Below are 11,902 nucleotides of genomic sequence, written 5' to 3' on the forward strand. Positions count from 1 at the left end.
AGCCCCGCCCCTACGCTAGAACGGGAGGGCAAGCTAGATAGAGAGAGCGCGATGATGGAAATGGGAGGGCACAGACGCTTGCGCATTAGCGTGGCCGCGCCTGACCGCGTGCAGGGCCAACTTGAGCGCAAGCGCTCAGGCTCGGGCAGTTGGCCGACAGCCCCTTGCGCATGCGCATCAGCTTCACGGGTGGGTGCTGGGGTTGAGACTTTCGAATAACGCCGCAGGTGAGGTCTTAAAAGTGTGTGGTCCCTAGTTCCTCTTGGACCTTGAAGGTCAAAGAAGACGTCCACTGTTTTATTCCGGCCTTAGCAACAGGAAGGAACAGAGGGGTGGAATTTTAACCGGCCGCATAAGAAAGAACTGGCCGGCCTGATGCGGGGTGAGACGGGAGTTGTAGTCTAACTAGGCTGGGCGGGAACGCTCCCTTCTCCCGGGCACGCTGGGAGTTGTGGTTCGTTGCTTCTGGACTCAGCGCTATGAGTGTACCTTTCCCTTCTACAGAGATTGTGAGCGGTACCGGAAGATGATGGCTTGTGTTTTTCGAGTTCGTCTTCCTAAAACATTTTCTCAAGTATTCCGTCTACTGTAGTGCTTTGAGGATTTCAAACATGGGAAATATGGCAGACTGTCCCCACTCCCCCGCCCACCCTCCATTCATTCAATTGCTGATCGGTTAAGAAATGCTGGGGTTTTAAAATTACCGTACAGAACAGGAAAAGGATTGATACTGTAGAAATTAAACATGAAGAGTACACCTGTTAACCCAGAGAGTAATTGGGGCTGCTTCCTGTAGGAATTTTGTGGCCCGTACTTAGGGAACTCCGAAGCTTTATGTTTGATTAAATGGCTGTTTTGTCCAGAAGAAAGAAAACACTAAGAATAGAAACAACTAGTTTCCAAACTAGTGAAGGGGCTGTGAGAGAACGGTAGATTATTAATAAGTAACATATTTGGCTATGAGATAGAGTACACTCTTTCACACTTTTTCCTCCCCAAATTGGAACAGCTTGAAACGTGCTGAAGATAGTTTCTGAAGTTGTCAGTAGTAGAAATAACAGGGTGGGTTGTTGATCATGTAATACTGTGATTCTTTCCCAGGTACCACACCTGTCGGTGTTCAGATGGAGCAGCACACTAGTCATCTTACTAACAGAAAAGGTGTGTGTCAGAGACCCTGCTTCCCCTCTCCTTAAAGCCAGACGTGGCATGCTAAGGGGTGTGGGGTTTCTCTTTTTGGAGTATTGAAATAAATCTAAAATGTTTTGTGGTGATGAATGCACAACATTGTGATTATACTAAAAGCCCTTGATTATTTACTTTAGGTAGATTGTAGGGTATGTGGCTATATCTCGATAAAACTACTTAATAAAATTTGGAAAAACCAGAACTTCCTAATTGCTCAGCATTTGCGAAATGATTCTAGTTGTATGTATGCTTTTCTCTGCTACTGGGTTAATTGGAATGTACTTGTGTTCCCACTAACTGGGACCATTGCTGTGTTCCCAGTGCCTAGAACTGGGTCTCTTACATAGTAGATGTTCAATAATTATTTGTTGAACTAATTTATTAGACTGATTTCCCTCTCCTCTTATAATTAGAATTAGACTTTGTGGACAGGGATCCCAGAAGACATGGTGTTGACTAGAGTGAACAGATACTGAATGTGAGTGGGACAGTCCCACCGGTGGCCAGGAAAATGCCCTAGGAAGTCTGACTCCAGAGCCTGCCCACTTAACTGTAGTGGAGTAGCTTCCTTTATCAGAGAGGCGCACTCTGCCATAACTTGAATGTAAATTCAACTAGCTCTTTTCACAGCGTATACAGTGCAGTGGTTAAGAACCTAACTTTGATGTCTATAGGCCTGACTTTAATTCTAGCATTGCCATGTAATAATTGTGGAATCTTGAGGAAATTTCCTAACCTAAGTTCTCCCAAATAAAATGGGGCTTAATGCTATCTCATAGGGTCGTTGTGGGAAATACATAGAAAATATGTCAAGCATCGTGTATTATTATTTTCTCCATCCTGACTTCTTTTGCTGCTTCCCAGCCTAATCCTCTGTTACACATTGTCATGAGGAATATGGTTCCTTTAGTAAAGGTTGTGAGTAAAATAGTCTTCAAACCTTTCAGTCCAGTAGGTAGGTGCATCCTCATACGTATAGGAAAGCCTCAAATAATTTAGAACTGCCTTTGCATGGAAATGAACAAATTTTAAAATGGTCAATTGAGATAGAATTTCAGTTTCTATCTCCTTACTGCTTGCCTGAACCATCAAAAGATTGATGAGTCTGGAGCATGAGGGAGGAGAAGATGGAGGATCTACAGTAGGCCTTGGAAAATCCAAAAACCTAGTACAAAAAAAAAGAAAAAAAATCCCTCACCAAGAGTAGCTGACAGGAAATGGAATAGATTTTAGTTTTCTAAGCTCGGTGACCTTCCAGACTGAAAGCACTCAGCCTGGCACTGATGTGCGAGCACTTCTTCCTTACCAGGCCATTCCTTCTACTGCACCTTGAATAAAGGACAAGAATAAGACATCTTGTTCCATACAACCTATTTGTCATGCCTCTTGCCCCAGGTTTGTTTTTATGACGAGGCCCCTGCACTAGCTTCATCCTACAGATGGCAGCTAAGATATCACTTCTTCAGGTTGCATTTCACAGCTACACCCACTAGGTTAGGTGCTCTCATTGCACCTATCCAGGTGTGATAATGTGAGCGGTTACTCCCTCAATGATTGTCAGTTCCACGAGCGGAGGGACCACATCTGTTGAACTCACTGTGCTATCCTCAGTGGCTCACGCATAGAAGGCACTTAGCTACCTTTTATAAGTATCAAAAGAAGTTTTTCCTTCTAACTTAACGATTTTTCTAAGGTAATCTATTTTCCCTTTTAGGAATCTCTTCCGTGTCCAACCTATTCTGTTTAATACCTATAGATTAATCAAAACGCCACTACATTTCCTAACCCCAGAAGGGCCAGTGGCTTTCCATAGTATTTAGGAGAAAGCCTACAGGTTCATGTTCACTATTGTAAAGGGTATTCCCTTGGTCTGTTCTGTCTGCCCACTCCTCTCCACCTCTAATTCTAGCCAGTTTCCCAGGGCTCCTGACCATTCCAGCCATATTTTTGCTTCCTTGCCTTTGCTCACACTGTCCTCCTTTTCCAAATTTGGAAAGTCTTTTCTACTCATCAGTAACTTCCCAAGTTTTGCTGTCCTCCACCTGCAAGGAGCCTTTTCTGACTATTGCACTTATATTGATCTCTCCCCCTTTCTTTTGAAAATATTCATTTTACATTTAACCACAATTAGTGGGAGTCGGTGTGACTTAGTGGTTTGCATGCCAGCTTCCCATATATGAGGTCCTGGGTTCAATCCCCAGCCCTGGTACCTTAAAAAAAAAAAAAAGTAACCACAATTAGTTTAACTAAAAGATAAAATGCCTTATTTTTGCTCCAGACAGTCAGATTCATTTATGTCCCTGTATTGTTATATCAGTGTTTTATCTGCACCTGATTTGTCTCCCTACTAGATATTAAGTACCTGAGAAACCATGTCTTCATCTCTTGTTTTTCCCTAGCATCTAGCACAGTAGTAAGCATATAGCACATATCAATAAGAACTGGGAAAATGTGAGTAAATTAGATTTTAGCTTACCCCACCCCTGCTTGGTCTCCTTTAGTCCCACTCTGCTTCTGTTTTGGTTGTCTTACCTATCTTTCCTCGACAATAGTCAGGGCAGAGCCTCCACACCTGCTTTCCGGGTTCAGGGATCTAATTGGAGAGGCCCTCTTTTGGAATGAGCTCTGACTGAGTTGCCTCTGATTTTGTTCTAGCCACAGAGGAAGGAGGTGCTGTGTCTCTTTGTCGAGCCAAACCCTCCCCCAGCTATATTAATCTCCAAGCAAATTCCCCACCAACTGCTTTCCTGAACATCCAGACAACAGAGCTGCTCTCAGGTAAGGATACAGGGAGGGTTTCCCAAATGGGCTCGGGGCTGGGGGAGGGGTTGCACAGAGGGAGGTGGCCTGGGCTTTCTCCTCTGGCTGCCAGCTCTGTCGAGGCACCTCTAGATGTTTTATTGGCACCTCGTTGATTATTCATTCTTTTTTTTTTTTTAAAGATTTATTTATTTATTTAATTCCCCCCTCCCCTGGTTGTCTGTTCTTGGTGTCTATTTGCTGCGTCTTGTTTCTTTGTCCGCTTCTGTTGTCGTCAGCGGCACGGGAAGTGTGGGCGGCGCCATTCCTGGGCAGGCTGCTTCTTTCTTTTCACGCTGGGCGGCTTTCCTCACGGGCACACTCCTTGCGCGTGGGGCTTCCCCACACGGGGGACACCCTTGCGTGGCACGGCACTCCTTGCGCGCATCAGCACTGCGCATGGCCAGCTCCACACGGGTCAAGGAGGCCCGGGGTTTGAACCGCGGACCTCCCATATGGTAGACGGACGCCCTAACCACTGGGCCAAAGTCCGTTTCCGATTATTCATTCTTATGATTTCATTTTCTTCCTGGTTCTACCATTTCTTGGTGTTTCCTTGCTTGTTCGCACCTTTGGTAGACTAGGCAGGAATGAAATGAAAACCTTGTTGCTTACTGATGATGTTAGTGATAAAGTGACCAGGGAAGGAAATCGTGACTGTTAGCTCAGTCTCTAGATCTTTGAATTTTGGTTATTTGTCCTCCCCTGGGGAAGTCAGTAGATATTTGGCATACCTTTGGGGAGCCTAACAGGGCGCTACACATTCAGGTGTTTTTGAGGACCCCAGGTTTTAACAAAGAAATCAGGACCAATAAATAAGCAAACCACAGATAATAGGAAAAAATTGGCTGATATGCAGCAAGAGTAGTTGAAGTTAGACGACAGGAAGAACTTTAGGTAACAGCTGTGATACACTATGTCAGGTAAGAGAAGGGCTGAGAGATTGAGAGATCCCCTGAGTTCTAGTGAGGTTAGACCTCAGCATCAGACCATTTCATTCACTCATCAATTATTTACTGAACGCTTATTTGCATCACACATGCTTCTAGGTGCTGGAGATAAAACAGTGAACAAATCAGACAAAAAGCTGCCTTTCTGGAGCTTACATTCTAGGTGGGGACTTGGGCAAAAATTAAATAATTACAGAATATGCCATGTGATAGTAACTACAATAGGGAAAATAAAGTAAGAGAGATGGGTAATGATTGTTTCGTTTTTAATATTTGTTTATTTGTCCCCCCCCCCCCCCCGTTGTCTGCTCTCTGTGTCCATTTGCTGTGTGTTCTTCTGTGTCTGCTTGTCTTCTCTTTGGGTGGCACCAGAACCAATCTTGGAACCTTCCGGAGTGGGGCAGAGGTGCTCTATCTCTTGCATCACCTCAGATCCCTCTTATTGTCTCTGCATCTCTTATTGTCTCTGTGTCTCTTTTGTTGCGTCATCTTGCTGTGCCAGCTCTCCACTCAGGCCAGTTTGCCACACGGGCTAGCACTCCTACGTGGGCCAGCACTCCGCATGGGTCAGCCTGGGAAGCGAACCCTGGACCTCCCATTTGGTAGACAGGAGCCACGTCCAGTTCCCAATGATTTGTTTCAAATTCAAATAAGGTGGCTAAGTAGGCCTCATTGAGAAGATGACAGCTCAACAAAGGTGTATCTAGGTTTGGGTTGTACCTGGACAGATTAAAAGGGTCATCTTCTTAGAGCTCTTCCAAACTCAGTACAATGACATATTCTCTCTCCTTTGTCCTCTTTCCACCTCCATTGCTCCTTCTTTAGAAGTTGACTGCAAGCCCAAGGAATGTTTAGGACTCCTAGAATGTATGTATGCCAATCTCCAGCTCCAGACCCAGCTTGCCCAGCAGCAGATGGCCATTTTGGAAAATTTACAAGCATCCATGGCACAGATGGCTCCTCTGAAGGAAAGCAAGAACTCCTCTCTCTCAGCTGTATCACGTAATGTGTTGTTAAATCATGGGCCCCAGTTCAGTAAATGAACTGTGGAAAAAAGTTATTGTGTATGCTTTTTTCTCTCTCTCTTCCCAGTAAACCCTTGGTGGAGTCTGGGCATATGCTCTGCGTGTGGTTAGCTTGTTCATAAGTTCATAATATGTGCTCACTGAGTGCCAAGCATTGTACAAGGAGCTTAGGGGTACATATTATAGAAAAGACAGTTCGGAGGATTTTACTGTCTTAACAAAGCAGGTAAGAGAGATTATTCATTACAAAATGTAGTGTACAAAATGTAGCTCTGAGAGGAAATGAGGGTCAAGAGAGAACCTGAGGTATATGGGAACCTCTTATATTTTTTTAATGTAACATTTTTTGTGATCTATGTATCTTTAAAATAAATTTTTTTTAATTAAAAAAAAAAAGAGATAACATCAGGGAAGCAGATGTGGTTGAAGTGATAAGGCCTCCACCTACCATATGGGAGGATCCAGATTCGATCCCTGGGACCTCCTGGTGAAAAAGAAGAGAAAGCATGCCTGCATGGTGAGCCAGTGCCCACGCAGTAGCCAAGTGCCCTCGCAAGTGCCCGTGTGGTGAGCCAGTGCCCATGCAAGTGAGTCATGCAGCAAGCTGATGACACAACAAAAAAGACGAAGGGGAGAGTCAAGGTGAAACACAGCAGAAACCAGGAACTGAGGTGGTGCAATTGACAAGGAACCTCTCTCCATATCAGAGATCCCCAGGATCAAATCCCTCTGAATCCTAGAGGGAAAAGCTGAGAAGAGAAGACAAAAAGAGAAACAGATACAGAAGATCACACAGCGAATGGACAAAGCAAAAATAGGAGGGGGCGGGGGGGGGGGGAATAAATCTTAAAAAAGAGAGAGTTAACATCAGTCAGGAAGCTTTGGACAAAGACCTAGAGATAGAATAAGTTGTCAGAAGTGAGCAGAAGAGAGGAATGATGTCAGTTTCCTCCCCCCAAATACTGAGGAGCTGGGGGCAGCTTTCCCTGGGGAGTTGCTCTGATAGCACCTCTCGGAAGTTTTTTATTTGAAGTGCTGGAGGCACACATAAGATAGTAAAGCATCATGGGTGTATTAGTCAGCCAAAGGGGTGCTGATGCAAAATGCCAGAAACTGGCTGGTTTATAAAGGGTGTTTATTTGGGGTAGGAGCTTACAGATACCTGGCCATAAAGCATAAGTTACTTCCCTCACCAAAGTCTGTTTTCATGTTTGGAGCAAAATGGCTGCCGGCGTCTGCGAGGGCTCAGGCCTCCTGGGTTCCTCTGGGCTAAGCTCCTCTGTTTTCTCCACAAAGTCAGCTGTAGACTATCAGGCAAATGACTCTGTCTCTCTTCCCAGGGCTCCAGCTTAAGACCAGCATCAAACTCCAACATCAAAACTCCAACATTAAAAAACCTTAACTCTGTCCTTCGCCGTGCCTTTTGGGCCCTAATGATGTGGCCCAATCAAAGCCCTAATCATAACTTAATCATGCCCAGGTACAGACCAGATTACAAACATAATCCAGTATCTATCTTTGGAATTCATAACCATATCGAACTGCTACAATGGGCAAAACAGTTTTGGATGGAGGGAGAATGGAAGTTAGTCTGAAAAGGCTAGATACTGTATGACTCCACCTATATGACATTGCGGAAAAAGCACAACTATAGAGACAGTCAAAGAGCTATGGTTGCCACCAGCGGGGGGATGGAGTGGAGAGAAGGGATGAATAAATGGAACACAGTGCATTTTTAGGGAAGTGAAACTATTCTGTGTGATACCATAACGGTGAGTACATGACATTAGCGTATGTCAAAACCCATGGAACTGTATACACAAAGTGAACCCTATTGTAATATGGACTTCAGTTACTAATAATCTATCAATATATTTGTAACAAATGTACCACACTAATGCAAGCTGTTAATAATAGAGGAAACTGTGTGTATATGGGTGTATGGGAACTCTGTATTTTCTTTCTTTTTTTAAAATTTTCTAACATTTTACCTGATGTGTGGGGTTTTGTTTTGTTTTTTAAGATTTATTTATTTATTTTTAAAGATTTATTTCTATTTATTTCTCTCCCCCTCCCCCATCCCCAGCCGTCTGCTCGCTGCGTCTGTTTCACTGCGTGTTCCTCCCCATCCACCTCTGTTGTTGTCAGGAGCAAGGGAATCTGTGTCTCCCCCTGTTGTGTCACCCTTCTGCGTCACCCCGCTGCTCCCCGCGAGTGCGGTGCCACCCCTGGGCAGGCTGCACCCCCCTTCAGGCTGGGTGATCTCCTTACGGGGCACATTCCTTGCTTGTGGGGCTCCCCCATGCAGGGGACAGCCCTGCGTGGCACAGCACTCCCTGCACGAACCAGCACCATGTGCGAGCCAGCCCCACATGGGTCAAGGAGGCCCGGGGTTTGAACCGCGGACCTCCCATGTGGTAGACGGACGCCCTAACCACTGGGCCAAGTCCGCTTCCCTTTAGATTTATTTTTATTTATTTCTCTCCCCCTCCCCCATTGTTTGCACTCACTGTCTGCTCTCTGCTCTCTGTCTGTTCATTATCTTTAATTTTTTTAGGAGACATCAGGAACTGAACCTGGGGCCTCCCATGTGGAAGGGAGACACTCAGTCTCTTGAGCCACTCTGCTACCTGCTTTTGTGACTTTCATTGTATTTCCTCATGTCTCCTCGTTGAGTCATCTCGTTGCAGCAACTTGCCACGCCAGCTTGCTGTTTTGCTCATCTTCTTTAGGAGGCACTGGGAACCAAACCTGGGACCTCCCGTGTGGTAGGCAGGTGCCCAACTGCTCAAGCCACATCTCCTTCCCTGTACTTTCTGTGAAATTTTTCTGTAAACCTAAAACTCTTCTAAAAAGAAGTTGTTTTTTCTAACTAGATGAATTAATGGATAGATGGAAGGATGGATAGTTACGTAACAGGCTATTTCAATAATCCAGCCAAAAGATGGTAGGGGCTTGGACCAGGGTTGTAGCAGTGGAGATGGGGGCAAGTGTGTGGAATCTGGGTATATTTTGAAGATAGAGCTCTCAGGATTTGGTGATAGATGGAAATGATGGGTGAGAAGCTTGGGGAAGGAAAGAAAGGCACAGCGAGATAGAAGCTCGTTTTTCACCATGTTTAGCTTTGATATACCTTCTAGATATTTAAATGAAAAGGTCCAGCTGGCAGTTAGATGCGTGACTCAAGTTCAGTGATGAGGCCTGGGCAAGACATAAACTTTGGTAGACATCAGTACCTTCATGATATCTAAAGTCACGGAGCTGTAGGAGCTCACCTAGGGGATAAGGAGATAGACACAGGGAGCTGGGCTCTCAGCACCACAATGTAAGAAGTTCTGTGAGAGGAAGAGCTCCCCTCAGACTCTGCTCTCCCCTGGCTTTGGATGGAAACTAGGGTAGTGTTAGATGAAAACAGGTTCAAGAATGAAAGAGCCAAAGCACCTTTCTTTCACTGATAGGAATATAATTCGATTACTGAAAGAACACATCACCTTAATTATTTCCCCCAAATTTCCTGAAATCTTTCCAAGTGTGTGTTGGGATAGACAGTTTGAGCTCACAAATTATGGATAACGTTTGGCTCAGTTGTCCCTCTCTCTGCCTCTGGCTGTCTGTCTCCTTCTCTCTGTTGTCTGATCCTCAGGATTCATGACGATATTTCCCCACTAGGTCAGAGCACTGATTTTTAGGTACAAGTTAATTGCGCCTGTACACTGTGTGCCAGGCCCCAAGGAGATGAAAAGACACAACCCCTGCCTATCTTTAAGGAGCCCACAGCCTGCTGGGAGAGAGATGTAGAAGCAACAATTAAAATACAGTAAAGGAAGCAGATGTGGCTCAAGCGGTTGAGCACCTGCCTCCCACACGGAAGTTCCCAGTGCCTCCTGAAGAGAAAGAAACAAACAAAACAGGGGAAGAAGCCAACTCAGGGAGGTCGATGTGGCTCAGTGGTTGAGAGCCAGTTTCCCACATGTGCGGTTCCAGTCTCATTCCCCAGCCCCCAGTACCTCAAAAGAAAAATACAGTAAGAATATTGCTTTAATTGGGATATGTATAAAGCACAAGAATGCTGTGGCAGAAGCTACCAGATGAGCTGTAGCTGCTGGAGCGGTGGACCTCTGGCGGAGTTGCTGGGAGAGGGAGGGGGCAAGTGCAGTGACTCCGCTCGGCCGGCAGGTGGCAGGGCAGAGAAAGCCTGTGGAAGAGGAACCCCAGAGAAGCAGGCAGGAACCTCCTGCTCCTTCCCCAATTAATAGGAAGAACTATTTCCGGGGTGGAAATCTGGGTGGGATTCCCAAGGTTGGGGGCTGCGGCACATCCCCTTTCATTGGAAGAAGGGACCCTGCTATGCCCAGTATTGGGGTGGGGGCAAGTCACCAAAGCAAAGTAGGTGCCAACCTCGCCCTCAAGGTCTGGAGAAGGGAGTGGAGGTGGCCCATGGGGGATAACGCAGCAAAGAGCCCAAAGGAAGGGCTGGTTCCTGAGGGAATCGAACTGGAGGCGGCCTTGAAGGCAGTCCTCTGAAGAAGAAGAGGCCTGCAGATAAGAGCATGAACTAAAGTGCAGGCTGCCTAATGCAGCTCTCAGCCTGGAGGGAGAAACAGACTGCATTTGGGAGGGTCTTCACAGCCAGGCCCCTGCTGGAGCCGGGCCTGCCAGCAGGCTTTGCTCCGAGGCAGCGGAGGGCAGGGGGGAGGGGGAGGGGGGCGGTGAGTCTTAACAGCAAAGAAGCGGGTGGAGGCAGACCCCAGGTTCCGGGCTGGGCCTTGACCATGAGCTGGCTCTTCAGCATCTGCAGGAATGGGTGCTCCAAGAGATGCTCCAGCCTGGTCCTGGAAGGACAGGGGACCCGGGTGTACGTTCCACAAGCACTCTCTGAGTATCAGCCTCTAGCTGGCACTGGGCTAGGCACCAGGCAGAGGTATGTTAGACGGGGCCTCTCCCCTTGAGGGGTCACAATCTGTCCACAGAGAAAGACATATTGAAACAATTCATTATAGTAATAGTAATAAATCATAATAATGATACATAAATAACATTAATCATTACAATATGACATCATAATAACAGTAGTAGCTCTATTTACTGTTTTTTGTTTTGCTTTGTTTGTTTTCTGGGCTGGTTACTTCACACACATCATCGGAGAGTAACAGCTACCTGGTCAAACTAGTACTGCTGTCCCCATTTTAACAAATAGAGAAATTGAGGCTCACAGAGATTAGGTAATTAATTCAAGTTCATCATATTAATTGGGGAAGGACCAGGATTCAAATCCAGGTCTGTCTGGCTCCAAAACGGAACTCTTCCCGCTGTGCCAGGAGATCCCATCAAGGAGTCTAAGCCTGGGGAGGGGGCAGGAGTGGGCATCAAGGGAAGAAGATTCACTGAGGCAGTGAGGAGACTTGGAAAATGAGCAGGAGGCGGGTAGAGAAGGAGGATTCCAAGCAGAGGGAAGGACATGGCAGAAAGCCCCGAGGCACCTGTGTTCCAGGAAAAGGGAGCTGCCCCACCTATCCAGGGACACTCTGAATCCCCAGCCCCTTGGCTGGAGGGTCTCCCTTTGAGTAGGCTCTCCCAGGTCCCTGGAAGTCTCTCTCCTGGAATTGGCACAACAGAGGCCCAGCCTTTTTCTTCCTCTCTGAGCAGTGGGCTGGCAGCTTCCCAGCTCTCCCCTCCCTGAGCGCTCCCTCTCTCCACTCTGGCTGACTCTTCTCCCAGAGCTACTGAGGGGCTCCTTTATCCTCACCATTCCTTTCTCTTCAGAAGTTACTTTCATCTTTAGCTCTGGTACAGATGCTTGGAGGAATAGAAATATTTCCTGAGTGTTTCCAATTCTGCGGCATCTCTCTAGTTGGTATGTTATAAGCATCCTTTAGGATTTGGAGAAGCTGTGGGAGATTTAAGCCGTTGCTACTTCACTCCAGAATTCATTACAAGGAT

General features: G+C 46.3%; 1 protein-coding gene across 2 annotated transcripts; it reads left to right on the top strand.

The window, feature by feature from the left end:
- The first annotated feature begins 137 nt into the window (after positions 1 to 137).
- Positions 138 to 5,997, top strand: TSACC (TSSK6 activating cochaperone). Of its 2 annotated transcripts, none has more exons than XM_058309879.2 (4): positions 138 to 227; positions 1,102 to 1,161; positions 3,844 to 3,966; positions 5,763 to 5,997. In XM_058309879.2, exons 2-4 carry the CDS (start codon positions 1,125 to 1,127, stop codon positions 5,978 to 5,980), a joined length of 378 nt encoding a protein of 125 aa, XP_058165862.1. In that variant the 5' UTR covers positions 138 to 227; positions 1,102 to 1,124; the 3' UTR covers positions 5,981 to 5,997. The 2 variants fall into 2 exon arrangements, with proteins under 2 accessions (XP_058165862.1, XP_058165861.1); XM_058309878.2 differs by lacking the exon at positions 138 to 227 and adding an exon at positions 296 to 382.
- The last annotated feature ends 5,905 nt before the right edge of the window (positions 5,998 to 11,902 follow it).

The sequence above is a fragment of the Dasypus novemcinctus genome, chromosome 13 (genome assembly GCF_030445035.2).
Source record: "Dasypus novemcinctus isolate mDasNov1 chromosome 13, mDasNov1.1.hap2, whole genome shotgun sequence".
NCBI classification, from domain to species: Eukaryota; Metazoa; Chordata; class Mammalia; order Cingulata; family Dasypodidae; genus Dasypus; species Dasypus novemcinctus.

Coding starts and splice junctions, on each gene's coding strand:
- TSACC (XM_058309878.2), top strand. Junction 1,162..3,843: donor TCATCTTACTAACAGAAAAG/GTGTGTGTCAGA, acceptor ATTTTGTTCTAG/CCACAGAGGAAGGAGGTGCT. Junction 3,967..5,762: donor GACAACAGAGCTGCTCTCAG/GTAAGGATACAG, acceptor CTCCTTCTTTAG/AAGTTGACTGCAAGCCCAAG.